Source organism: Ranitomeya variabilis, chromosome 2 (genome assembly GCF_051348905.1).
Source record: "Ranitomeya variabilis isolate aRanVar5 chromosome 2, aRanVar5.hap1, whole genome shotgun sequence".
Lineage (NCBI taxonomy): Eukaryota > Metazoa > Chordata > Amphibia > Anura > Dendrobatidae > Ranitomeya > Ranitomeya variabilis.
The window spans coordinates 7,459,176-7,486,061 of NC_135233.1; the positions used below are offsets into that span (position 1 = coordinate 7,459,176).

General features: G+C 46.5%; 1 protein-coding gene across 1 annotated transcript; it reads right to left on the bottom strand.

The window, feature by feature from the left end:
* Window positions 1-1,329: 1,329 nt before the first annotated feature.
* Window positions 1,330-20,648, bottom strand: SLC35B2 (solute carrier family 35 member B2). Its single transcript, XM_077281950.1, has 4 exons — window positions 20,439-20,648; window positions 3,302-3,492; window positions 2,987-3,144; window positions 1,330-2,502 (listed from the first exon to the last, which is right to left on the bottom strand). The coding sequence occupies exons 1-4, from the start codon at window positions 20,459-20,461 to the stop codon at window positions 1,564-1,566; spliced, it is 1,311 nt and encodes a 436-aa protein (XP_077138065.1). The 5' UTR covers window positions 20,462-20,648; the 3' UTR covers window positions 1,330-1,563.
* Between the last annotated feature and the right edge of the window lie 6,238 nt (window positions 20,649-26,886).

Below are 26,886 nucleotides of genomic sequence, written 5' to 3' on the forward strand. Positions count from 1 at the left end.
GAGACCGACGCCATGACCGTCCATCACCGGAGTGCCGCACACTGCCTGATACCGACACCATGACCGTCCATCACCGGAGTGCCGCACACTGCCTGAGACCGACGCCATGACCGTCCATCACCGGAGTGCCGCACACTGCCTGAGACCGACGCCATGACCGTCCATCACCGGAGTGCCGCGCACTGCCTGACACTGACACCATGACCGCCCATCACCGGAGTGCCGCACACTGCCTGACACCGACGCCATGACCGTCCATCACCGGAGTGCCGCACACTGCCTGACACCGACGCCATGACCGTCCATCACAGGAGGGCCGCACACTGCCTGACACCGACGCCATGACCGTCCATCACCGGAGTGCCGCACACTGCCCGACACCGACGCCATGACCGTCCATCACCGGAGTGCCGCACACTGTGACACGGACGATTGTGACTCTTCTGCAGTGCTGCACTGGCTGAGTCTTTATCGGTCACATAAATGGAGCCTCCCAGGTCTGGAATCCGGAGGAGCCGCTCTGTTATTACGGGGAGTGGACATTTATAATCACAGTGTGGACTGTGGACCTCATCAAATGTAAGGAGTGACGTCTGCAGCCACAGATCAGGGGGGTTTATAACTGGAGGCTACGGTCTATACTGCTGTCAACACAGAGCCAGGACCGCGCCCGAGACACGGCTCAGGTGTCACTGCCGAGCTCTGGTGATGGATAGGCGGCATTCTCTGACGGCACCGCAGAGCACTGGTGACGGATAAGCGGCATTCTCTGTGACGGCACTGCAGAGCACTGGTGACGGATAAGCGGCATTCTCTGTGACGGCACTGCAGAGCTCTGGTGACGGATAAGTGGCATTCTCTCTGACGGCACCACAGAGCACTGGTTACGGATAAGCGGCATCCTCGGTGACGGCACCGCAGAGCACTGGTGACGGATAATCGGCAATCTCTCTGTCAGCACCGCAGAGCTCTGGTGATGGATAGGCGCCGTCCTCGGTGACGGCATCGCTGAGCTCTGGTGATGGATAGGCGCCGTCCTCGGTGACGGCATCGCTGAGCTCTGGTGATGGATAGGCGCCGTCCTCGGTGACGGCATCGCTGAGCTCTGGTGATGGATAGGCGCCGTCCTCGGTGACGGCACTGCTGAGCTCTAGCTATACAGCACTTTGTGAGCATTTACTTTACTTTGAGCCTCTTGGCGACTTCGGTAACATCATTACTGCCCTCGGGGGGAACGTTACATTCACACCTACAGAGCTGGAATCTTTTGCCGTTTGCACAATTTTCTATTTTTGCAATTTTTTTGGTTGAAATTAAATCTGCAGAAAATGTAAATGTGTAGTTTAATAAGAATGAGAAGATTCCAGTCCAGAATACAAATAAAAAAAAAAAAGTTCCTCCTTCAGAGCTGCGCTCAGCTTCTGCCCCTGTGGGAGACGGCAGCCGGATCCACCCTGCAGCCGCCGTGCTCCCAAGAGACAGGAAACAGTCCACAGGCGGCGCTCCCGGAGGTCCGCCAGACACATGTCCCCATCGTACGACGCACCAATGGTCACATCGCCATCACACCTTCTGTATCACTGCGGCTTCTGCAGCCTTCTTCCCCTTCATCTTTATCCTGCCTCGGGCATAGACACGGAGGAATAAGGCAAGAAAAACCACTGCCACGCCGACTGCCCCCACCGGGGTGACCGGGTGACCGTAGAGCAAGCAGGACAGGAGGATGGCCAACGCCTGGCGCAGAGTCATGATGATGGTGAAGATGGCCGCCCCAAACTTGTTTATGGTGTAGAATATGAAGAGCTGGCCGAACGCAGAGCACACGGACAGGAGAGCCGCGTGGAACGCAAAGTCCGGGTGTCGCGACATAAAGCGGATGGCGTCCTGCAGACCCCCCTGTTCCAGCAGAGAGAAGACCGTGAAGAGGCAGGAGAAGAGGTTCACCCCGAACATCATCTGCACGGAAGACATCTTGTACTTGAAGAGAGAGTCCTGCCAGTTGGAGGTGAAGCTGTCGAACACGATGTACCCTGCCAAGATGACCACCCCTGAGAAGGTGGTGACCCCTGAAGCACGATGACCGCCCCCGTTAGACAGTAAGAACATGCTGACCCCCACGGAGATGAGGACGGCGGTGAAATACTCCCAGTACTCGTAGCTCTTGTGGGAGACCAGCTTTCCCATCAGCATGACGGGGATGACCTTGGAGGCCTTGGCCAGGACCTGCGTGGGAAAACTGATAAACTTCAACGCCTCGTACTGACACCAGCTGCTCAGGATGTTGGAGAGGGAAGCAAACGAGTACTTGTACATGGGCGCCCCATGGCGCGGCTGCTTGGTGAGGGCGCAGTACATGCCGGCCACCGTCAGAGCCAGGATACGGTTCATGAACACCAAGAATTGAGAGTCTCTGAACTTCTCCCCTGGAATCCCAGGATCGGAGGAGGAGTACGTCCGGGTCATCACCCGTTCTTGTAAGACACCCCAGGTCAGGTACGAGATCTGCGGAGACACAGAGAAGCAAGATCAAAATGGGCCGAGGGAGGAAAGATCCAAAAAAAGACAAGTCCGGAGGAGGAGGGGGAAGGGGAGGACGAGTGTGGCCGGTGGAGGAGAAGGAAGGGAGGACGAGCGAGGCCGGTGGAGGAGAAGGAAGGGAGGACGAGCGAGACCAGCGGAGGACGAGTAAGCCCGGAGGAGGAGAAGGGGGAAGAGTGAGTACTGAGAAAGACAGGGAGGGCCGAGCGGGCCCTGAGGAGGAGGACAGAGATGAGAGATGGCCCCCGGTGAGGTGGTTGAGGAGATGCGGGACACTCCCCACAATATGAATCATCGCCATGTCTCTGTAATGCCCGGGTGTAGTAGACACGGTCTGGACACTGCCGCGGGAGCAGCAGCTACATCCTATCGCGGTCCGTGCCGGCACCATCTGGTTTCTCCTTTATTTCTCCCCAAGGGCTATTAGAGGAGACTCGTGGCCTCTTACCTGGAGGCCGGCGGCACAGAAGAGCAGTTTGAAGGCTTGCTGCGTGGTGGAGGGGTCCACATCTACCCGGGCGCTGGATGACGGCTCATCTGCTGCCAGTGACTTCGACTCGTGTCCAAATACACAAGACTTCACCACAGGAAAACAGATCCCGCGACCTGCGGCCGACAGGAGACAAGTGTGAGGACCACTGAGGTCAGGACCTGAAAAATGGGGGCACTATGCATCCAGGTGCCATCTGTGGCAGCACATGGCCTCCCTCTAGGACCAGCATCACGTGCCCCGCACCCCGGATCGGCCCGCGGAGGCACTCACCCGTGTCCAGGTAGTTGCTCCGCTTGAAGTAGTGTATGAGCAGGAAGCCGGGGATCAAAATGGTGCCATAACCGGCGATATTCACCATAAAGCGCAGCAGCCAGAAGTCTGTCCATGCGTCCACAGCCGGGGCTGCAGGGGGCGGCTCTTCAGCAGAGACCCCCAGGAGGATAACCATGAGGAGCAGAGACCTGGGGAGAAGAGGATACATACAAGGTACTACTACCCCCATCATACAAGCTCCAGAGACCGTGCCTGCCCCCAGACGAAACGGACAACATGCACAAAGGGCCCGGATAGCTGCCCCCATGTGCTACCCAGTCCCCAGCACAGGAGCGGGGGCCGCAGAGCACGAGACGCCGCTAATCTGGGGGCACATAATTATCGGATGTTGTCCTGCAGATAACACGACGGCCGTTACTGCGACTCTGATAACATCTTATCTGCAGCCACAAAGCCAAGAGATGAGCGGCCGAGACCTCCAGATACCCAGAACTGCCCCTACTGCCGACAACCAGTCTGCCGGTGTGTGTGAGGGGTTGTCAGCAGCGCCCCAGCACTAACATCACTGACCATCACAAGCCAATATCACCAGCCTCCTCTGTGCGCGATCCAGGATGGGAGGGGTTAATAGCTGACACTTCCCCAAAAGTCTCTGCAGACCATGGCTGCTGGGGGGTAACATGCCCTCACTATGCGAGACCCCCCCGCCCCCCAACTGCTACGAGGACCCGCCCCCCAATTGCACCGGCGTCATGCAGCGCCCCCCACACACACAGCAGCCTAAGCATCCTGCCCCCACAGCCTAACAGGCACCCTGCACGCCCCCTACCAGCCGCAACTGTGTCCGGCCCCCCAATAGAGTGGACCCAGCGTCCTGTCCCTCCATCCACAGCAGCCCCAGCGTACTGCCCCCAGCCCGACTCGCACAGGTATCCTGCTCCTATATACAAGAATACAACTACTATAATACTGCTCCTATATACAAGAATGTAACTACTATAATACTGCCCCTATGTACAAGAATATAACTACTATAATACTGCTCCTATGTACAAGAATATAACTACTATAATACTGCTCCTATATACAAGAATGTAACTACTATAATACTGCCCCTATGTACAAGAATATAACTACTATAATACTGCTCCTATGTACAGGAATATAACTACTATAATACTGCCCCTATGTACAAGAATATAACTACTATAATACTGCCCCTATGTACAAGAATATAACTACTATAATACTGCCCCTATGTACAAGAATATAACTACTATAATACTGCCCCTATGTACAAGAATATAACTACTATAATACTGCTCCTATGTACAAGAATATAACTACTATAATACTGCTCCTATATACAAGAATGTAACTACTATAATACTGCCCCTATGTACAAGAATATAACTGCTATAATACTGCTCCTATGTACAAGAATATAACTACTATAATACTGCTCCTATGTACAAGAATATAACTACTATAATACTGCTCCTATGTACAAGAATATAACTACTATAATACTGCTCCTATGTACAAGAATATAACTACTATAATACTGCTCCTATGTACAAGAATATAACTACTATAATACTGCCCCTATGTACAAGAATATAACTACTATAATACTGCCCTTATGTACAAGAATATAACTACTATAATACTGCTCCTATGTACAAGAATATAACTACTATAATACTGCTCCTATGTACAAGAATATAACTACTATAATACTGCTCCTATGTACAAGAATATAACTACTACAATACTGCTCCTATGTACAAGAATATAACTACTATAATACTGCTCCTATGTACAAGAATATAACTACTATAATACTGCCCCTATGTACAAGAATATAACTACTATAATACTGCCCTTATGTACAAGAATATAACTACTATAATACTGCTCCTATGTACAAGAATATAACTACTATAATACTGCTCCTATGTACAAGAATATAGCTACTATAATACTGCCCCCTATGTACAAGAATATATCTACTATAATACTGCCCCTATGTACAAGAATATAACTACTATAATACTGCCCCTATGTACAAGAATATAACTACTATAATACTGCTCCTATGTACAGGAATATAACTACTATAATACTGCTCCTATGTACAAGAATATAACTACTATAATACTGCCCCTATGTACAAGAATATAACTACTATAATACTGCTCCTATGTACAAGAATATAACTACTATAATACTGCTCCTATATACAAGATTATAACTACTATAATACTGCCCCTATGTACAAGAATATAACTACTATAATACTGCCCCCTATGTACAAGAATATAACTACTATAATACTGCCCCTATGTACAAGAATATAACTACTATAATACTACCCCTATGTACAAGAATATAACTACTATAATACTGCCCCCTATGTACAAGAATATAATTACTATAATACTGCCCCTATGTACAAGAATATAACTACTATAATACTGCCCCTATGTGCAAGAATATAACTACTATAATACTGCTCCTATGTACAAGAATATAACTACTATAATACTGCCCCTATGTACAAGAATATAACTACTATAATACTGCCCCTATGTGCAAGAATATAACTACTATAATACTGCTCCTATGTACAAGAATATAACTACTATAATACTGCCCCTATGTACAAGAATATAACTACTATAATACTGCCCTCTATGTACAAGAATATAACTACTATAATACTGCCCCTATGTACAAGAATATAACTACTATAATACTACCCCTATGTACAAGAATATAACTACTATAATACTGCCCCCTATGTACAAGAATATAACTACTATAATACTGCCCCTATGTACAAGAATATAACTACTATAATACTGCCCCTATGTGCAAGAATATAACTACTATAATACTGCTCCTATGTACAAGAATATAACTACTATAATACTGCCCCTATGTACAAGAATATAACTACTATAATACTGCTCCTATGTACAAGAATATAACTACTATAATACTGCCCCTATGTACAAGAATATAACTACTATAATACTGCTCCTATGTACAAGAATATAACTACTATAATACTGCTCCTATGTACAAGAATATAACTACTATAATACTGCTCCTATATACAAGATTATAACTACTATCATACTGCTCCTATGTACAAGAATATAACTACTATAATACTGCCCCCTATGTACAAGAATATAACTACTATAATACTGCTCCTATGTACAAGAATATAACTACTATAATACTGCCCCTATGTACAAGAATATAATTACTGTAATACTGCCCCTATATACAAGAATATAACTACTATAATACTGCTCCTATGTACAAGAATATAACTACTATAATACTGCTCCTATGTACAAGAATATAACTACTATAATACTGCCCCCTATGTACAAGAATATAACTACTATAATACTGCTCCTATGTCCAAGAATATTACTACTATAATACTGCTCCTATGTCCAAGAATATAACTACTATAATACTGCTCCTATATACAAGAATACAACTACTATAATACTGCCCCTATGTACAAGAATATAACTACTATAATACTGCTCCTTATGTACAATAATATAACTACTATAATACTGTCCCCTATGTACAAGAATATAACTACTATAATACTGCCCTATGTACAAGAATATAACTACTATAATACTGCCCCTATGTACAAGAATATAACTACTATAATACTGCTCACTATGTACAAGAATATAACTACTATAATACTGCTCCTATGTACAGGAATATAACTACTATAATACTGACCTATGTACAAGAATATAACTACTATAATACTGCTCCTATATACAAGAATACAACTACTATAATACTGTCCCCTATGTACAAGAATATAACTACTGTAATACTGCCCCTATGTACAAGAATATATAACTACTATAATACTGCTTCTATGTACAAGAATATAACTACTATAATACTGATCCTTATGTACAATAATATAACTACTATAATACTGCCCCTATGTACAAGAATATAACTACTATAATACTGCTCCTTATGTACAATAATATAACTACTATAATACTGCTCCTATGTCCAAGAATATAACTACTATAATACTGCCCCCTAGGTACAAGAATATAACTACTATAATACTGCTCCTATGTCCAAGAATATAACTACTATAATACTGCTCCTATGTCCAAGAATATAACTACTATAATACTGCTCCTATATACAAGTATATAACTACAATAATACTACCCCTATGTATAAGAATATAACTACTATAATACTGCTCCTATGTACAAGAATATAACTACTATAATACTGCCCCTATGTACAAGAATATAACTACTATAATACTGCCCCTATGTACAAGAATATAACTACTATAATACTGCTCCTATGTACAGGAATATAACTACTATAATACTGCCCCTATGTACAAGAATATAACTACTATAATACTGCCCCTATGTGCAAGAATATAACTACTATAATACTGCTCCTATGTACAAGAATATAACTACTATAATACTGCCCCTATGTACAAGAATATAACTACTATAATACTGCCCCCTATGTACAAGAATATAACTACTATAATACTGCCCCTATGTACAAGAATATAACTACTATAATACTACCCCTATGTACAAGAATATAACTACTATAATACTGCCCCCTATGTACAAGAATATAACTACTATAATACTGCCCCTATGTACAAGAATATAACTACTATAATACTGCCCCTATGTGCAAGAATATAACTACTATAATACTGCTCCTATGTACAAGAATATAACTACTATAATACTGCCCCTATGTGCAAGAATATAACTACTATAATACTGCCCCTATGTGCAAGAATATAACTACTATAATACTGCTCCTATGTACAAGAATATAACTACTATAATACTGCCCCTATGTACAAGAATATAACTACTATAATACTGCCCCTATGTGCAAGAATATAACTACTATAATACTGCTCCTATGTACAAGAATATAACTACTATAATACTGCCCCTATGTACAAGAATATAACTACTATAATACTGCTCCTATGTACAAGAATATAACTACTATAATACTGCTCCTATGTACAAGAATATAACTACTATAATACTGCTCCTATATACAAGATTATAACTACTATCATACTGCTCCTATGTACAAGAATATAACTACTATAATACTGCCCCCTATGTACAAGAATATAACTACTATAATACTGCCCCCTATGTACAAGAATATAACTACTATAATACTGCTCCTATGTACAAGAATATAACTACTATAATACTGCCCCTATGTACAAGAATATAACTACTGTAATACTGCCCCTATATACAGGAATATAACTACTATAATACTGCTCCTATGTACAAGAATATAACTACTATAATACTGCTCCTATGTACAAGAATATAACTACTATAATACTGCCCCCTATGTACAAGAATATAACTACTATAATACTGCTCCCATGTCCAAGAATATTACTACTATAATACTGCTCCTATGTCCAAGAATATAACTACTATAATACTGCTCCTATATACAAGAATACAACTACTATAATACTGCCCCTATGTACAAGAATATAACTACTATAATACTGTCCCCTATGTACAAGAATATAACTACTATAATACTGCCCTATGTACAAGAATATAACTACTATAATACTGCCCCTATGTACAAGAATATAACTACTATAATACTGCTCACTATGTACAAGAATATAACTACTATAATACTGCTCCTATGTACAGGAATATAACTACTATAATACTGCCCTATGTACAAGAATATAACTACTATAATACTGCTCCTATATACAAGAATACAACTACTATAATACTGTCCCCTATGTACAAGAATATAACTACTGTAATACTGCCCCTATGTACAAGAATATATAACTACTATAATACTGCTTCTATGTACAAGAATATAACTACTATAATACTGATCCTTATGTACAATAATATAACTACTATAATACTGCCCCTATGTACAAGAATATAACTACTATAATACTGCTCCTTATGTACAATAATATAACTACTATAATACTGCTCCTATGTCCAAGAATATAACTACTATAATACTGCCCCCTAGGTACAAGAATATAACTACTATAATACTGCTCCTATGTCCAAGAATATAACTACTATAATACTGCCCCCAGCCCGACTCGCACAGGTATCCTGCTCCTATATACAAGAATACAACTACTATAATACTGCCCCTTATGTACAGGAATATAACTACTATAATACTGCTCCTATGTACAAGAATATAACTACTATAATACTGCTCCTATATACAAGTATATAACTACAATAATACTACCCCTATGTATAAGAATATAACTACTATAATACTGCTCCTATGTACAAGAATATAACTACTATAATACTGCCCCTATGTACAAGAATATAACTACTATAATACTGCCCCTATGTACAAGAATATAACTACTATAATACTGCTCCTATGTACAAGAATATAACTACTATAATACTGCCCCTATGTACAAGAATATAACTACTATAATACTGCCCCTATGTACAAGAATATAACTACTATAATACTGCCCCTATGTACAAGAATATAACTACTATAATACTGCCCCTATGTACAAGAATACAACTACTATAATACTGCCCCTATGTACAAGAATACAACTACTATAATACTGCCCCTATGTACAAGAATATAACTACTATAATACTGCTCCTATGTACAAGAATACAACTACTATAATACTGCCCCTATGTACAAGAATATAACTACTATAATACTGCCCCCTAGGTACAAGAATATAACTACTATAATACTGCTCCTGTGTACAAGAATATAACTACTATAATACTGCTCCTTATGTACAATAATATAACTACTATAATACTGTCCCCTATGTACAGGAATATAACTACTATAATACTGCTCTTATGTACAAGAATATAACTACTATAATACTGCTCCTATATACAAGAATATAACTACTATAATACTGCTCCTATGTACAAGAATATAACTATAATACTGCCCCTATGTGCAAGAATATAACTACTATAACACTGCTCCCTATGTACAAGAATATAACTACTATAATACTGCCCCTATGTACAAGAATATATAACTACTATAATACTGCTTCTATGTACAAGAATATAACTACTATAATACTGCTCCTATGTACAAGAATATAACTACTATAATACTGCCCCTATGTACAAGAATATAACTACTATAATACTGCCCCTATGTACAAGAATATAACTACTATAATACTGCTCCTTATGTACAATAATATAACTACTATAATACTGTCCCCTATGTACAGGAATATAACTACTATAATACTGCCCTATGTACAAGAATACAACTACTATAATACTGCTCCTATATACAAGAATACAACTACTATAATACTGTCCCCTATGTACAAGAATATAACTACTGTAATACTGCCCCTATGTACAAGAATATATAACTACTATAATACTGCTTCTATGTACAAGAATATAACTACTATAATACTGCTCCTATGTACAAGAATATAACTACTGTAATACTGCCCCTATGTACAAGAATATATAACTACTATAATACTGCTTCTATGTACAAGAATATAACTACTATAATACTGCCCCTATGTACAATAATATAACTACTATAATACTGCTCCTATGTACAAGAATATAACTACTGTAATACTGCCCCTATGTACAAGAATATATAACTACTATAATACTGCTTCTATGTACAAGAATATAACTACTATAATACTGCTCCTATGTACAAGAATATAACTACTATAATACTGCTTCTATGTACAAGAATATAACTACTATAATACTGCTCCTATGTACAAGAATATAACTACTATAATACTGCTCCTATGTACAAGAATATAACTACTATAATACTGCCCCTATGTACAAGAATATAACTACTATAATACTGCTCCTGTGTACAAGAATATAACTACTATAATACTGCTCCTATGTACAAGAATATAACTACTATAATACTGCCCCTATGTACAAGAATATAACTACTATAATACTGCTCCTGTGTACAAGAATATAACTACTATAATACTGCTCCTATGTACAAGAATATAACTACTATAATACTGCCCCTATGTACAATAATATAACTACTATAATACTGCCCCTATATACACTCACCGGCCACTTTATTAGGTACACCTGTCCAACTTCTTGTTAACACTTAATTTCTAATCAGCCAATCACATGGCGGCAACTCAGTGCATTTAGGCATGTAGACATGGTCAAGACAATCTCCTGCAGTTCAAACCGAGCATCAGTATGGGGAAGAAAGGTGATTTGAGTGCCTTTGAACGTGGCATGGTTGTTGGTGCCAGAAGGGCTGGTCTGAGTATTTCAGAAACTGCTGATCTACTGGGATTTTCACGCACAACCATCTCTAGGGTTTACAGAGAATGGTCCGAAAAAGAAAAAAAATCCAGTGAGCGGCAGTTCTGTGGGCGGAAATGCCTTGTTGATGCCAGAGGTCAGAGGAGAATGGGCAGACTGGTTTGAGCTGATAGAAAGGCAACAGTGACTCAAATCGCCACCCGTTACAACCAAGGTAGGCCTAAGAGCATCTCTGAACGCACAGTGCGTCGAACTTTGAGGCAGATGGGCTACAGCAGCAGAAGACCACACCGGGTACCACTCCTTTCAGCTAAGAACAGGAAACTGAGGCTACAATTTGTACAAGCTCATCGAAATTGGACAGTAGAAGATTGGAAAAACGTTGCTTGGTCTGATGAGTCTCGATTTCTGCTGCGACATTCGGATGGTAGGGTCAGAATTTGGCGTAAACAACATGAAAGCATGGATCCATCCTGCCTTGTATGGAGCATCTTTGGGATGTGCAGCCGACAAATCTGCGGCAACTGTGTGATGCCATCATGTCAATATGGACCAAAATCTCTGAGGAATGCTTCCAGCACCTTGTTGAATCTATGCCACGAAGAATTGAGGCAGTTCTGAAGGCAAAAGGGGGTCCAACCCGTTACTAGCATGGTGTACCTAATAAAGTGGCCGGTGAGTGTATAACAATATAACTACTATAATACTGCTCCTACAGTGGGGCAAAAAAGTATTTAGTCATTCAGCAATAGTGCAAGTTCCACCACTTAAAAAGATGAGAGGCGTCTGTAATTTACATCATAGGTAGACCTCAACTATGGGAGAAAAACTGAAAAAAAAAAAATCCAGAAAATCACATTGTCTGTTTTTTTAACATTTAATTTGCATATTATGGTGGAAAATAAGTACCGTATTTCGCGGACTATAAGACGCACCGGACTATAAGGCGCACCCAGGTTTTAGAGGTGGAAAATAGGGAAAAAAAATATTTGAAGCAAAAAAAATGTGGTAAAATATTTAATAACATAAATAACATACTATTATATGTGGTGTTATTATATATAATAGTATGTTATTATGTTGGAAGCTGCGGGACCAGTGTGGTGTCTGTACAGTACTATATGAAGACACTGGAGGGTGAGTATAAGAATGGGGGCACAGGGCTTATAGTGAAAGCACCACTCCAGCACTGCAAAATAGCACTGGAGTGCTGCTTTAAAATCCCATGGGAGAACTATAACTCCCAGCATGTCCTGCAGATCCTATGACATGCTGGGAGTTATAGATAACCACAGGAGTGGCAGAGTGCTTTATTGTGTGTTGTAGACTAACCTCTTAATTGTGGCAGCCAGCCAGCTGTGGTGAGGTAAATGCATCCCATGGCTGCACACACACAGAGCCCTCCCTCTTGTTGCCTCTCCACAGCACAGCACAGGTTATAAGAGGAAGCCAGCAGATTCTAGTGGGGAGTCTGAAGGACCTATGATGATGTCAGGAAGAGGGAGGGCTCTGAGCTGCCATGTGATGCTCCAGCCCGCCCACTCCTGACATCATCACAGGTCCTGATTGTGCACAACACTCAGCGTCCAGGCAGGTAGGCAGCGATCTCCTGGCCCCTGCTACTGCCTCCTGCTCCCCAGGACACACAAATCTCCTTAGCTGCTGAAGGAATCAGCGCTGAGGAAGCCCTGTGTGTCCCTGATTAAGTGCAGCATTCATGTGCTGCTCCCGGCTCACTGCTCAGCTGATCGGTGGGCGGGGAGCCGCTCATAAATATTCACTGCACTTAATCAGCGGGGCCATGTGCTTTCCCCAGCAGCTGATTCCGGGCAGCGGGACATCCTGAAGTGGGATAACAGTGCGATCCCACTCCCTGCTGCCCCCCTCCCCACATGCTATATCCGGACTATAAGACGCACCCACACTTTCCTCCCAAATTTGGAGGGGAAAAAAGTGCGTCTTATAGTCCAAAAAATACGGTATTTGGTCAGAAACAAAATTTCATCTCAATACTTTGTAATATATCCTTTGTTGGCAATGACAGAGGTCAAACGTTTTCTGTAAGTCTTCACAAGGTTGCCACACACTGTTGTTGGTATGTTGGCCCATTCCTCCATGCAGATCTCCTCTAGAGCAGTGATGTTTTTGGCTTTTCGCTTGGCAACATGGACTTTCAACTCCCTCCAAAGGTTTTCTATAGGGTTGAGATCTGGAGACTGGCTAGGCCACTCCAGGACCTTGAAATGCTTCTTACGAAGCCACTCCTTCGTTGCCCTGGCGGTGTGCTTTGGATCATTGTCATGTTGAAAGACCCAGCCACGTTTCATCTTCAATGCCTTTGCTGATGGAAGGAGGTTTGCACTCAAAATCTCACGATACATGGCCCCATTCATTCTTTCATGTACCCGGATCAGTCGTCCTGGCCCCTTTGCAGAGAAACAGCCCCAAAGCATGATGTTTCCACCACCATGCTTTACAGTAGGTATGGTGTTTGATGAATGCAACTCAGTATTCTTTTTCCTCCAAACACGACAAGTTGTGTTTCTACCAAACAGTTCCAGTTTGGTTTCATCAGACCATAGGACATTCTCCCAAAACTCCTCTGGATCATCCAAATGCTCTCTAGCAAACTTCAGACGGGCCCGGACATGTACTGGCTTAAGCAGTGGGACACGTCTGGCACTGCAGGATCTGAGTCCATGGTGGCGTAGTGTGTTACTTATGGTAGGCCTTGTTACATTGGTCCCAGCTCTCTGCAGTTCATTCACTAGGTCCCCCCGCGTGGTTCTGGGATTTTTGCTCACCGTTCTTGTGATCATTCTGACCCCACGGGGTGATATTTTGCGTGGAGACCCAGATCGAGGGAGATTATCAGTGGTCTTGAATGTCTTCCATTTTCTAATTATTGCTCCCACTGTTGATTTCTTCACTCCAAGCTGGTTGGCTATTGCAGATTCAGTCTTCCCAGCCTGGTGCAGGGCTACAATTTTGTTTCTGGTGTCCTTTGACAGCTCTTTGGTATTCACCATAGTGGAGTTTGGAGTCAGACTGTTTGAGGGTGTGCACAGGTGTCTTTTTATACTGATAACAAGTTTAAACAGGAGCCATTACTACAGGTAATGAGTGGAGGAAAGAGGAGACTCTTAAAGAAGAAGTTACAGGTCTGTGAGAGCCAGAAATCTGGATTGTTTGTTTCTGACCAAATACTTATTTTCCACCAGAATAAGCAAATAAAATGATAAAAAAACAGACAATGTGATTTTCTGGATTTTTATTTCTCAGTTTGTCTCCCATAGTTGAGGTCTACCTATGATGTAAATTACAGACGCCTCTCATCTTTTTAAGTGGTGGAACTTGCACTACTGCTGACTGACTAAATACTTTTTTGCCCCACTGTATGTACAAGAATATAACTACTATAATACTGCCCCCTATGTAGAAGAACATAACTACTATAATACTGCTCCTATGTACAAGAATATAACTACTATAATACTGCCCCCTATATACAAGAATATAACTACTATAATACTGCTCCTATGTACAATAATATAACTGCTATAATACTGCCCCTATATATAACAATATAACTACTATAATACTGCTCCTATGTACAGGAATATAACTACTATAATACTGCCCCTATATATAACAATATAACTACTACAATACTGCTCCTATGTACAGGAATATAACTACTATAATACTGCTCCTATGTACAAGAATATAACTACTATAATACTGCTCCTATGTACAAGAATATAACTACTATAATACTGCTCCTATGTACAAGAATATAACTACTATAATACTGCTCCTATGTACAAGAATATAACTACTATAATACTGCCCCTATGTACAAGAATATAACTACTATAATACTGCCCCTATGTACAAGGATATAACTACTATAATACTGCCCCTATGTACAAGAATATAACTACTATAATACTGCTCCTATGTACAAGAATATAAGTACTATAATACTGCTCCTATGTACAAGAATATAACTACTATAATACTGCTCCTATGTACAAGAATATAACTACTATAATACTGCTCCTATGTACAATAATATAACTACTATAATACTGCCCCCTATGTACAAGAATATAACTACTATAATACTGCCCCCTATGTACAAGAATATAACTACTATAATACTGCTCCTATGTACAAGAATATATCTACTATAATACTGCCCCTATGTACAAGAATATAACTACTATAATACTGCCCCTATATACAAGAATATAACTACTATAATACTGCCCCCTATGTACAAGAATATAACTACTATAATACTGCCCCTATATACAAGAATATAACTACTATAATACTGCCCCTATGTACAAGAATATAACTACTATAATACTGCCCCTATGTACAAGAATATAACTACTATAATACTGCTCCTATGTACAAGAATATAACTACTATAATACTGCTCCTATGTACAAGAATATAACTACTATAATACTGCCTCCTATGTACAAGAATATAACTACTATAATACTGCCCCTATATACAAGAATATAACTACTATAATACTGCTCCTATGTACAAGTGGCAGTGTGAGTGTGAGGAGGCGGTGGCGTGAGTGTGAGGAGGCGGCGGTGTGAGTGTGTGGAGGCGGCGGTGTGACAGTTTGGCCTCCGCAGATTGTACCTGGAGACATCACTACAATAGATCAATAGCAGGAAGGCGCTGGCACATGGAGGCCATAACCCTGCGCGGCCCTGGACGCTGCCGGTACAGACTACTCCTACAGTGAAGATGATGGGAGTAGTGCGCTGCCGTCTGTGGCGCTGCGGGGGTTACAGTCCTCCTGTACAGGAAGCTCCTGAGACTGTTTGTTTAACCCTTTAGAGGCCGCACACAGGTCACAATGGCCGCTGTGTGCACTGGAGCAGAGGAGGCAAATAAAGGAGGAATTCAGCCTCATTACTGGTGGAGGAGGAAGAGGAGGACACAATCACACACACAGGCCCCGGGAGTAGGGGGGACACACGCGAGGGGACGCTATAGGGGGGACACACGCGAGGGGACGCTATAGGGGGGACACACACTAGGGGACACACGAGGGGACGCTATAGGGGGGACACACACGAGGGGGACGCTATAGGGGGGACACACACGAGGGGACGCTATAGGGGGGACACACACGAGGGGACGCTATAGGGGGGACACACACGAGGGGACGCTATAGGGGGGACACACACGAGGGGACGCTATAGGGGGGACACACGAGGGGACGCTATAGGGGGGACACACACGAGGGGACGCTATGGGGGGACACACACGAGGGGACGCTATGGGGGGACACACACGAGGGGACGCTATGGGGGGACACACACGAGGGGACGCTATGGGGGGACACACGAGGGGACGCTATAGGGGGGGCACACACGAGGGGACGCTATAGGGGGACACACGAGGGGACGCTATAGGGGGACACACGAGGGGACGCTATAGGGGGGACACACGAGGGGACGCTATAGGGGGGACACACGAGGGGACGCTATAGGGGGGACACACGAGGGGACGCTATAGGGGGGACACACGAGGGGACGCTATAGGGGGGACACACGAGGGGAGGCTATAGGGGGGACACACGAGGGGACGCTACGGGGGACACACGAGGGGACGCTATAGGGGGGACACACGAGGGGACGCTACGGGGGACACACGAGGGGACGCTACGGGGGACACACGAGGGGACGCTATAGGGGGACACACGAGGGGACGCTATAGGGGGACACACGAGGGGACGCTATAGGGGGACACACGAGGGGACGCTATAGGGGGACACACGAGGGGACGCTATAGGGGGACGCTATAGGGGGACGCTATAGGGGGACGCTATAGGGGGACGCTATAGGGGGACACACGAGGGGACGCTATAGGGGGACGCTATAGGGGGACGCTATAGGGGGACGCTATAGGGGGACACACGAGGGGACGCTATAGGGGGACACACGAGGGGACGCTATAGGGGGACACACGAGGGGACGCTATAGGGGGACACACGAGGGGACGCTATAGGGGGACACACGAGGGGACGCTATAGGGGGACACACGAGGGGACGCTATAGGGGGACACACGAGGGGACGCTATAGGGGGACACACGAGGGGACGCTATAGGGGGACACACGAGGGGACGCTATAGGGGGACACACGAGGGGACGCTATAGGGGGACACACGAGGGGACGCTATAGGGGGACACACGAGGGGACGCTATAGGGGGACACACGAGGGGACGCTATAGGGGGACACACGAGGGGACGCTATAGGGGGACACACGAGGGGACGCTATAGGGGGACACACGAGGGGACGCTATAGGGGGACACACGAGGGGACGCTATAGGGGGACACACGAGGGGACGCTATAGGGGGACACACGAGGGGACGCTATAGGGGGACACACGAGGGGACGCTATAGGGGGACACACGAGGGGACGCTATAGGGGGACACACGAGGGGACGCTATAGGGGGACACACGAGGGGACGCTATAGGGGGACACACGAGGGGACGCTATAGGGGGACACACGAGGGGACGCTATAGGGGGACACACGAGGGGACGCTATAGGGGGACACACGAGGGGACGCTATAGGGGGACACACGAGGGGACGCTATAGGGGGACACACGAGGGGACGCTATAGGGGGACACACGAGGGGACGCTATAGGGGGACACACGAGGGGACGCTATAGGGGGACACACGAGGGGACGCTATAGGGGGACACACGAGGGGACGCTATAGGGGGACACACGAGGGGACGCTATAGGGGGACACACGAGGGGACGCTATAGGGGGACACACGAGGGGACGCTATAGGGGGACACACGAGGGGACGCTATAGGGGGACACACGAGGGGACGCTATAGGGGGACACACACGAGGGGACGCTATAGGGGGACACACACGAGGGGACGCTATAGGGGGACACACGAGGGGACGCTATAGGGGGACACACGAGGGGACGCTATAGGGGGACACACGAGGGGACGCTATAGGGGGACACACACGAGGGGACGCTATAGGGGGACACACACGAGGGGACGCTATAGGGGGACACACACGAGGGGACGCTATAGGGGGACACACACGAGGGGACGCTATAGGGGGACACACACGAGGGGACGCTATAGGGGGACACACACGAGGGGACGCTATAGGGGGACACACACGAGGGGACGCTATAGGGGGACACACACGAGGGGACGCTATAGGGGGACACACACGAGGGGACGCTATAGGGGGACACACACGAGGGGACGCTATAGGGGGACACACACGAGGGGACGCTATAGGGGACACACACGAGGGGACGCTATAGGGGACACACGAAGGGACGCTATAGGGGGCACAGGAGGGGACGCTATAGGGGGACACACGAGGGGACGCTATAGGGGGACGCTATAGGGGGACACACAGGAGGGGACGCTATAGGGGGACACAGGAGGGGACGCTATAGGGGGGACACACAGGAGGGGGCGCTATAGGGGGGACACACAGGAGGGGGCGCTATAGGGGGGACACACAGGAGGGGGCGCTATAGGGGGACTCAGGAGGGGGCGCTATAGGGGGGACACAGGAGGGGACGCTATAGGGGGGACACAGGAGGGGACGCTATAGGGGGGACACAGGAGGGGACGCTATAGGGGGGACACAGGAGGGGACGCTATAGGGGGGACACACAGGAGGGGACGCTATAGGGGGGACACACAGGAGGGGACGCTATAGGGGGGACACACAGGAGGGGATGCTATAGGGGGGACACACAGGAGGGGACGCTATAGGGGGGACACAGGAGGGGACGCTATAGTTGGGACACAGGAGGAAACGCTATAGGGGGACACACAGGAGGGGACGCTATAGGGGGGACACACAGGAGGGGACGCTATAGGGGGGACACACAGGAGGGGCGCTATAGGGGGGACACACAGGAGGGGGCGCTATAGGGGGGACACACAGGAGGGGACGCTATAGGGGGGACACAGGAGGGGACGCTATAGGGGGGACACACAGGAGGGGGCGCTATAGGGGGGACACACAGGAGGGGGCGCTATAGGGGGGACACACAGGAGGGGGCGCTATAGGGGGGGACACACAGGAGGGGGCGCTATAGGGGGGGACACACAGGAGGGGGCGCTATAGGGGGGACACACAGGAGGGGGCGCTATAGGGGGGACACACAAGAGGGGGCGCTATAGGGGGGACACACAGGAGGGGGCGCTATAGGGGGGACACAGGAGGGGGCGCTATAGGGGGGACACAGGAGGGGGCGCTATAGGGGGGACACAGGAGGGGGCGCTATAGGGGGGACACACACGAGGGGACGCTATAGGGGGGACACACACGAGGGGACGCTATAGGGGGGACACAGGAGGGGACGCTATAGGGGGGACACACAGGAGGGGACGCTATAGGGGGGACACAGGAGGGGGCGCTATAGGGGGGACACACAGGAGGGGGCGCTATAGGGGGGATACACAGGAGGGGGCGTTATAGGGGGGACACACAGGAGGGGACGCTATAGGGGGGACACACAGGAGGAGGCGCTATAGGGGGTACACACAGGAGGGGGCGCTATAGGGAGGCGGTGTAGAGAAGGACATATTAGATGTGGGAGTCTCGGTTCGGTCTCCGGTTCTCCCCTCACACGGCGGTCACGTGCCCCCGCTCTGACGTCACGCCTGCACCGCACAGACCACTCACCGGCTCCGGGCTGCGCTCCTCATCTCTCCGGTCTCCACTCAGTAATGATTCCCGGCCACAAGCGTCTCCTGCTGACAGACAACAGCGAGGATCCGCCCCGCAGAGCAGCGACACCTGGCGGCGAGGAGGAACGAGAAGACGGGGAATGTGCGCCACCTGCCGACACCTGCGGGAAGTGTCCGGGCTGCAACACAGCAGTAATCTATGGACGCTCCTCTCTCCTGTACTCGGTATAATCTATGGACGCTCCTCTCTGTCCTGTACTCGGTATAATCTATGGACGCTCCTCTCTCTCCTGTTCTCTGTATAATCTATGGACGCTCCTCTCTCTCCTGTACTCGGTATAATCTATGGACGCTCCTCTCTCTCCTGTTCTTGGTATAATCTATGGACGCTTCTCTCTCTCCTGTACTCGGTATAATCTATGGACGCTCCTCTCTCTCCTGTACTCGGTATAATCTATGGACGCTCCTCTCTGTCCTGTACTCGGTATAATCTATGGACGCTCCTCTCTGTCCTGTACTCGGTATAATCTATGGACGCTCCTCTCTCCCCTGTACTCGGTATAATCTATGGACGCTCCTCTCTCTCCTGTACTCGGTATAATCTATGGACGCTCCTCTCTCCCCTGTACTCGGCATAATCTATGGACGCTCCTCTCTCCTGTACTCGGTATAATCTATGGACGCTCCTCTCTCTCCTGTACTCGGTATAATCTATGGACGCTCCTCTCTCTCCTGTACTCGGTATAATCTATGGACGCTCCTCTCTGTCCTGTACTCGGTATAATCTATGGACGCTCCTCTCTCTCCTGTACTCGGTATAATCTATGGACGCTCCTCTCCCCTGTACGCGATATAATCTATGGACGCTCCTCTCTCCTGTACTCGGTATAATCTATGGACGCTCCTCTCTCCCCTGTACTCGGCATAATCTATGGACGCTCCTCTCTCCTGTACTCGGTATAATCTATGGACGCTCCTCTCTCTCCTGTACTCGGTATAATCTATGGACGCTCCTCTCTGTCCTGTACTCGGTATAATCTATGGACGCTCCTCTCTCTCCTGTACTCGGTATAATCTATGGACGCTCCTCTCTGTCCTGTTCTCGGTATAATCTATGGACGCTCCTCTCTCTCCTGTACTCGGTATAATCTATGGATGCTCCTCTCTCTCCTGTACTCGGTATAATCTATGGACGCTCCTCTCTCCTGTACTCGGTATAATCTATGGACGCTCCTCTCTCTCCTGTACTCGGTATAATCTATGGACGCTCCTCTCTGTCCTGTACTCGGTATAATCTATGGACGCTCCTCTCTGTCCTGTACTCGGTATAATCTATGGACGCTCCTCTCTCTCCTGTACTCGGTATAATCTATGGACGCTCCTCTCTCTCCTGTACTTGGTATAATCTATGGACGCTCCTCTCTCTCCTGTACTCGGTATAATCTATGGACGCTCCTCTCTGTCCTGTACTCGGTATAATCTATGGACGCTCCTCTCTGTCCTGTACTCGGTATAATCTATGGACGCTCCTCTCTGTCCTGTACTCGGTATAATCTATGGACGCTCCTCTCTGTCCTGTACTCGGTATAATCTATGGACGCTCCTCTCTCTCCTGTACTCGGTATAATCTATGGACGCTCCTCTCTGTCCTGTTCTCGGTATAATCTATGGACGCTCCTCTCTCTCCTGTACTCGGTATAATCTATGGATGCTCCTCTCTCTCCTGTACTCGGTATAATCTATGGACGCTCCTCTCTCTCCTGTACTCGGTATAATCTATGGACGCTCCTCTCTCTCCTGTTCTCGGTATAATCTATGGACGCTCCTCTCTCTCCTGTACTCGGTATAATCTATGGACGCTCCTCTCTGTCCTGTACTCGGTATAATCTATGGACGCTCCTCTCTGTCCTGTACTCGGTATAATCTATGGACGCTCCTCTCTCTCCTGTACTCGGTATAATCTATGGACGCTCCTCTCTCTCCTGTACTTGGTATAATCTATGGATGCTCCTCTCTCTCCTGTACTCGGTATAATCTATGGACGCTCCTCTCTCTCCTGTACTTGGTATAATCTATGGACGCTCCTCTCTGTCCTGTACTCGGTATAATCTATGGACGCTCCTCTCTGTCCTGTACTCGGTATAATCTATGGACGCTCCTCTCTCTCCTGTACTCGGTATAATCTATGGACGCTCCTCTCTCTCCTGTACTCGGTATAATCTATGGACGCTCCTCTCTCTCCTGTACTCGGTATAATCTATGGACGCTCCTCTCTCTCCTGTACTCGGTATAATCTATGGACGCTCCTCTCTCCTGTACTCGGTATAATCTATGGACGCTCCTCTCTGTCCTGTACTCGGTATAATCTATGGACGCTCCTCTCTCTCCTGTACTCGGTATAATCTATGGACGCTCCTCTCTGTCCTGTACTCGGTATAATCTATGGACGCTCCTCTCTCTCATGTACTCGGTATAATCTATGGACGCTCCTCTCTGTCCTGTACTCGGTATAATCTATGGAGCCTCCTCTCTCTCCTGTACTCGGTATAATCTATGGACGCTCCTCTCTGTCCTGTACTCGGTATAATCTATGGACGCTCCTCTCTCCTGTTCTCAGTATAATCTATGGACGCTCCTCTCTCTCCTATACTTGGTATAATCTATGGACGCTCCTCTCTCCTGTACTCGGTATAATCTATGGACGCTCCTCTCTCTCCTGTACTCGGTATAATCTATGGACGCTCCTCTCTCTCCTGTACTCGGTATAATCTATGGACGCTCCTCTCTCCTGTACTCGGTATAATCTATGGACGCTCCTCTCTCTCCTGTACTCAGTATAATCTATGGACGCTCCTCTCTCCCCTGTACTCGGTATAATCTATGGACGCTCCTCTCTCTCCTGTTCTCTGTATAATCTATGGACGCTCCTCTCTCTCCTGTACTCGGTATACTCTATGGACGCTCCTCTCTCTCCTGTACTCGGTATAATCTATGGACGCTCCTCTCTCCTGTACTCGGTATAATCTATGGACGCTCCTCTCTGTCCTGTACTCGGTATAATCTATGGACGCTCCTCTCTCTCCTGTACTCGGTATAATCTATGGACGCTCCTCTCTCTCCTGTACTCGGTATACTCTATGGACGCTCCTCTCTCTCCTGTACTCGGTATAATCTATGGACGCTCCTCTCTCCTGTACTCGGTATAATCTATGGACGCTCCTCTCTGTCCTGTACTCGGTATAATGTATGGACGCTCCTCTCTCCTGTACTCGGTATAATCTATGGACGCTCCTCTCTGTCCTGTACTCGGTATAATCTATGGACGCTCCTCTCTCTCCTGTACTCGGTATAATCTATGGATGCTCCTCTCTCCTGTACTCGGTATAATCTATGGACGCTCCTCTCTGTCCTGTACTCGGTATAATCTATGGACGCTCCTCTCTCTCCTGTACTCGGCATAATCTATGGACGCTCCTCTCTCCTGTACTCGGTATAATCTATGGACGCTCCTCTCTCTCCTGTACTCAGTATAATCTATGGACGCTCCTCTCTCCCCTGTACTCGGTATAATCTATGGACGCTCCTCTCTCTCCTGTTCTCTGTATAATCTATGGACGCTCCTCTCTCTCCTGTACTCGGTATACTCTATGGACGCTCCTCTCTCTCCTGTACTCGGTATAATCTATGGACGCTCCTCTCTCCTGTACTCGGTATAATCTATGGACGCTCCTCTCTGTCCTGTACTCGGTATAATCTATGGACGCTCCTCTCTCTCCTGTACTCGGTATAATCTATGGACGCTCCTCTCTCTCCTGTACTCGGTATACTCTATGGACGCTCCTCTCTCTCCTGTACTCGGTATAATCTATGGACGCTCCTCTCTCCTGTACTCGGTATAATCTATGGACGCTCCTCTCTGTCCTGTACTCGGTATAATGTATGGACGCTCCTCTCTCCTGTACTCGGTATAATCTATGGACGCTCCTCTCTCTCCTGTACTCGGTATAATCTATGGACGCTCCTCTCTCTCCTGTACTCGGTATAATCTATGGATGCTCCTCTCTCCTGTACTCGGTATAATCTATGGACGCTCCTCTCTCTCCTGTACTCGGTATAATCTATGGACGCTCCTCTCTGTCCTGTACTCGGTATAATCTATGGACGCTCCTCTCTCCTGTACTCGGTATAATCTATGGACGCTCCTCTCTCTCCTGTACTCGGTATAATCTATGGACGCTCCTCTCTGTCCTGTACTCGGTATAATCTATGGACGCTCCTCTCTCTCCTGTACTCGGTATAATGTATGGACGCTCCTCTCTCCTGTACTCGGTATAATCTATGGACGCTCCTCTCTCTCCTGTACTCGGTATAATGTATGGACGCTCCTCTCTCCTGTACTCGGTGTAATCTATGGACGCTCCTCTCTCTCCTGTACTCGGTATAATCTATGGACGCTCCTCTCTCTCCTGTACTCGGTATAATCTATGGACGCTCCTCTCTCTCCTGTACTCGGTATAATCTATGGACGCTCCTCTCTGTCCTGTACTCGGTATAATCTATGGACGCTCCTCTCTGTCCTGTACTCGGTATAATCTATGGACGCTCCTCTCTCTCCTGTTCTCTGTATAATCTATGGACGCTCCTCTCTCTCCTGTACTCGGTATAATCTATGGACGCTCCTCTCTGTCCTGTACTCGGTATAATCTATGGACGCTCCTCTCTGTCCTGTACTCGGTATAATCTATGGACGCTCCTCTCTCCCCTGTACTCGGTATAATCTATGGACGCTCCTCTCTCTACTGTACTCGGTATAATCTATGGACGCTCCTCTCTCTCCTGTTCTCTGTATAATCTATGGACGCTCCTCTCTCTCCTGTACTCGGTATAATCTATGGACGCTCCTCTCTGTCCTGTACTCGGTATAATCTATGGACGCTCCTCTCTGTCCTGTACTCGGTATAATCTATGGACGCTCCTCTCTCCCCTGTACTCGGTATAATGTATGGACGCTCCTCTCTCTCCTGTACTCGGTATAATCTATGGACGCTCCTCTCTCCTGTACTCGGTATAATCTATGGACGCTCCTCTCATTCCTGTACTCAGTATAATCTATGGACGCTCCTCTCTCCTGTACTCGGTATAATCTATGGACGCTCCTCTCTGTCCTGTACTCGGTATAATCTATGGACGCTCCTCTCTCCTGTACTCGGTATAATCTATGGACGCTCCTCTCTCCCCTGTACTCGGTATAATGTATGGAAGCTCTTCTCTCCTGTACTCGGTATAATCTATGGACGCTTCTCTCTCCTGTACTCGGTATAATCTATGGACACTCCTCTCTCCTGTACTCGGTATAATCTATGGACGCTCCTCTCTCTCATGTTCTCGGTATAATCTATGGACGCTCCTCTCTCCTGTACTCGGTATAATCTATGGACGCTCCTCTCTCCTGTACTCGGTATAATCTATGGACGCTCCTCTCTCTCCTGTACTCGGTATAATCTATGGACGCTCCTCTCTCTCCTGTACTCGGTATAATCTATGGACGCTCCTCTCTCTCCTGTACTCGGTATAATCTATGGATGCTCCTCTCTCTCCTGTACTCGGTATAATCTATGGACGCTCCTCTCTCTCCTGTACTCGGTATAATCTATGGACGCTCCTCTCTCTCCTGTACTCGGTATAATCTATGGACGCTTCTCTCTCTCCTGTACTCGGTATAATCTATGGACGCTCCTCTCTCTCCTGTACTCGGTATAATCTATGGACGCTCCTCTCTGTCCTGTACTCGGTATAATCTATGGACGCTCCTCTCTCTCCTGTACTCGGTATAATCTATGGACGCTCCTCTCTCTCCTGTACTCGGTATAATCTATGGATGCTCCTCTCTCTCCTGTACTCGGTATAATCTATGGACGCTCCTCTCTCTCCTGTACTCGGTATAATCTATGGACGCTCCTCTCTCCTGTACTCGGTATAATCTATGGACGCTCCTCTCTGTCCTGTACTCGGTATAATCTATGGACGCTCCTCTCTCTCCTGTACTCGGTATAATCTATGGACGCTTCTCTCTCTCCTGTACTCGGTATAATCTATGGACGCTCCTCTCTCTCCTGTACTCGGTATAATCTATGGACGCTCCTCTCTGTCCTGTACTCGGTAAAATCTATGGACGCTCCTCTCTCTCCTGTACTCGGTATAATCTATGGACGCTTCTCTCTCCTGTACTCGGTATAATCTATGGACGCTCCTCTCTCCTGTACTCGGTATAATCTATGGACGCTCCTCTCTGTCCTGTACTCGGTATAATCTATGGACGCTCCTCTCTCTCCTGTACTCGGTATAATCTATGGACGCTTCTCTCTCTCCTGTACTCGGTATAATCTATGGACGCTCCTCTCTCTCCTGTACTCGGTATAATCTATGGACGCTCCTCTCTGTCC

What these genes read in the sequence shown, in the direction of transcription:
- SLC35B2 (XM_077281950.1), bottom strand. Translation starts at nt 20,461, where the DNA reads ATGAGGAGCGCAGCCCGGAGCCG. An exon ending in GAGCAACTACCTGGACACGG is followed by an intron (nt 3,145 to 3,301) that starts GTGAGTGCCTCC and finishes TGTCGGCCGCAG; the next exon opens with GTCGCGGGATCTGTTTTCCT. An exon ending in TCTGTGCCGCCGGCCTCCAG is followed by an intron (nt 2,503 to 2,986) that starts GTAAGAGGCCAC and finishes GTGTCTCCGCAG; the next exon opens with ATCTCGTACCTGACCTGGGG.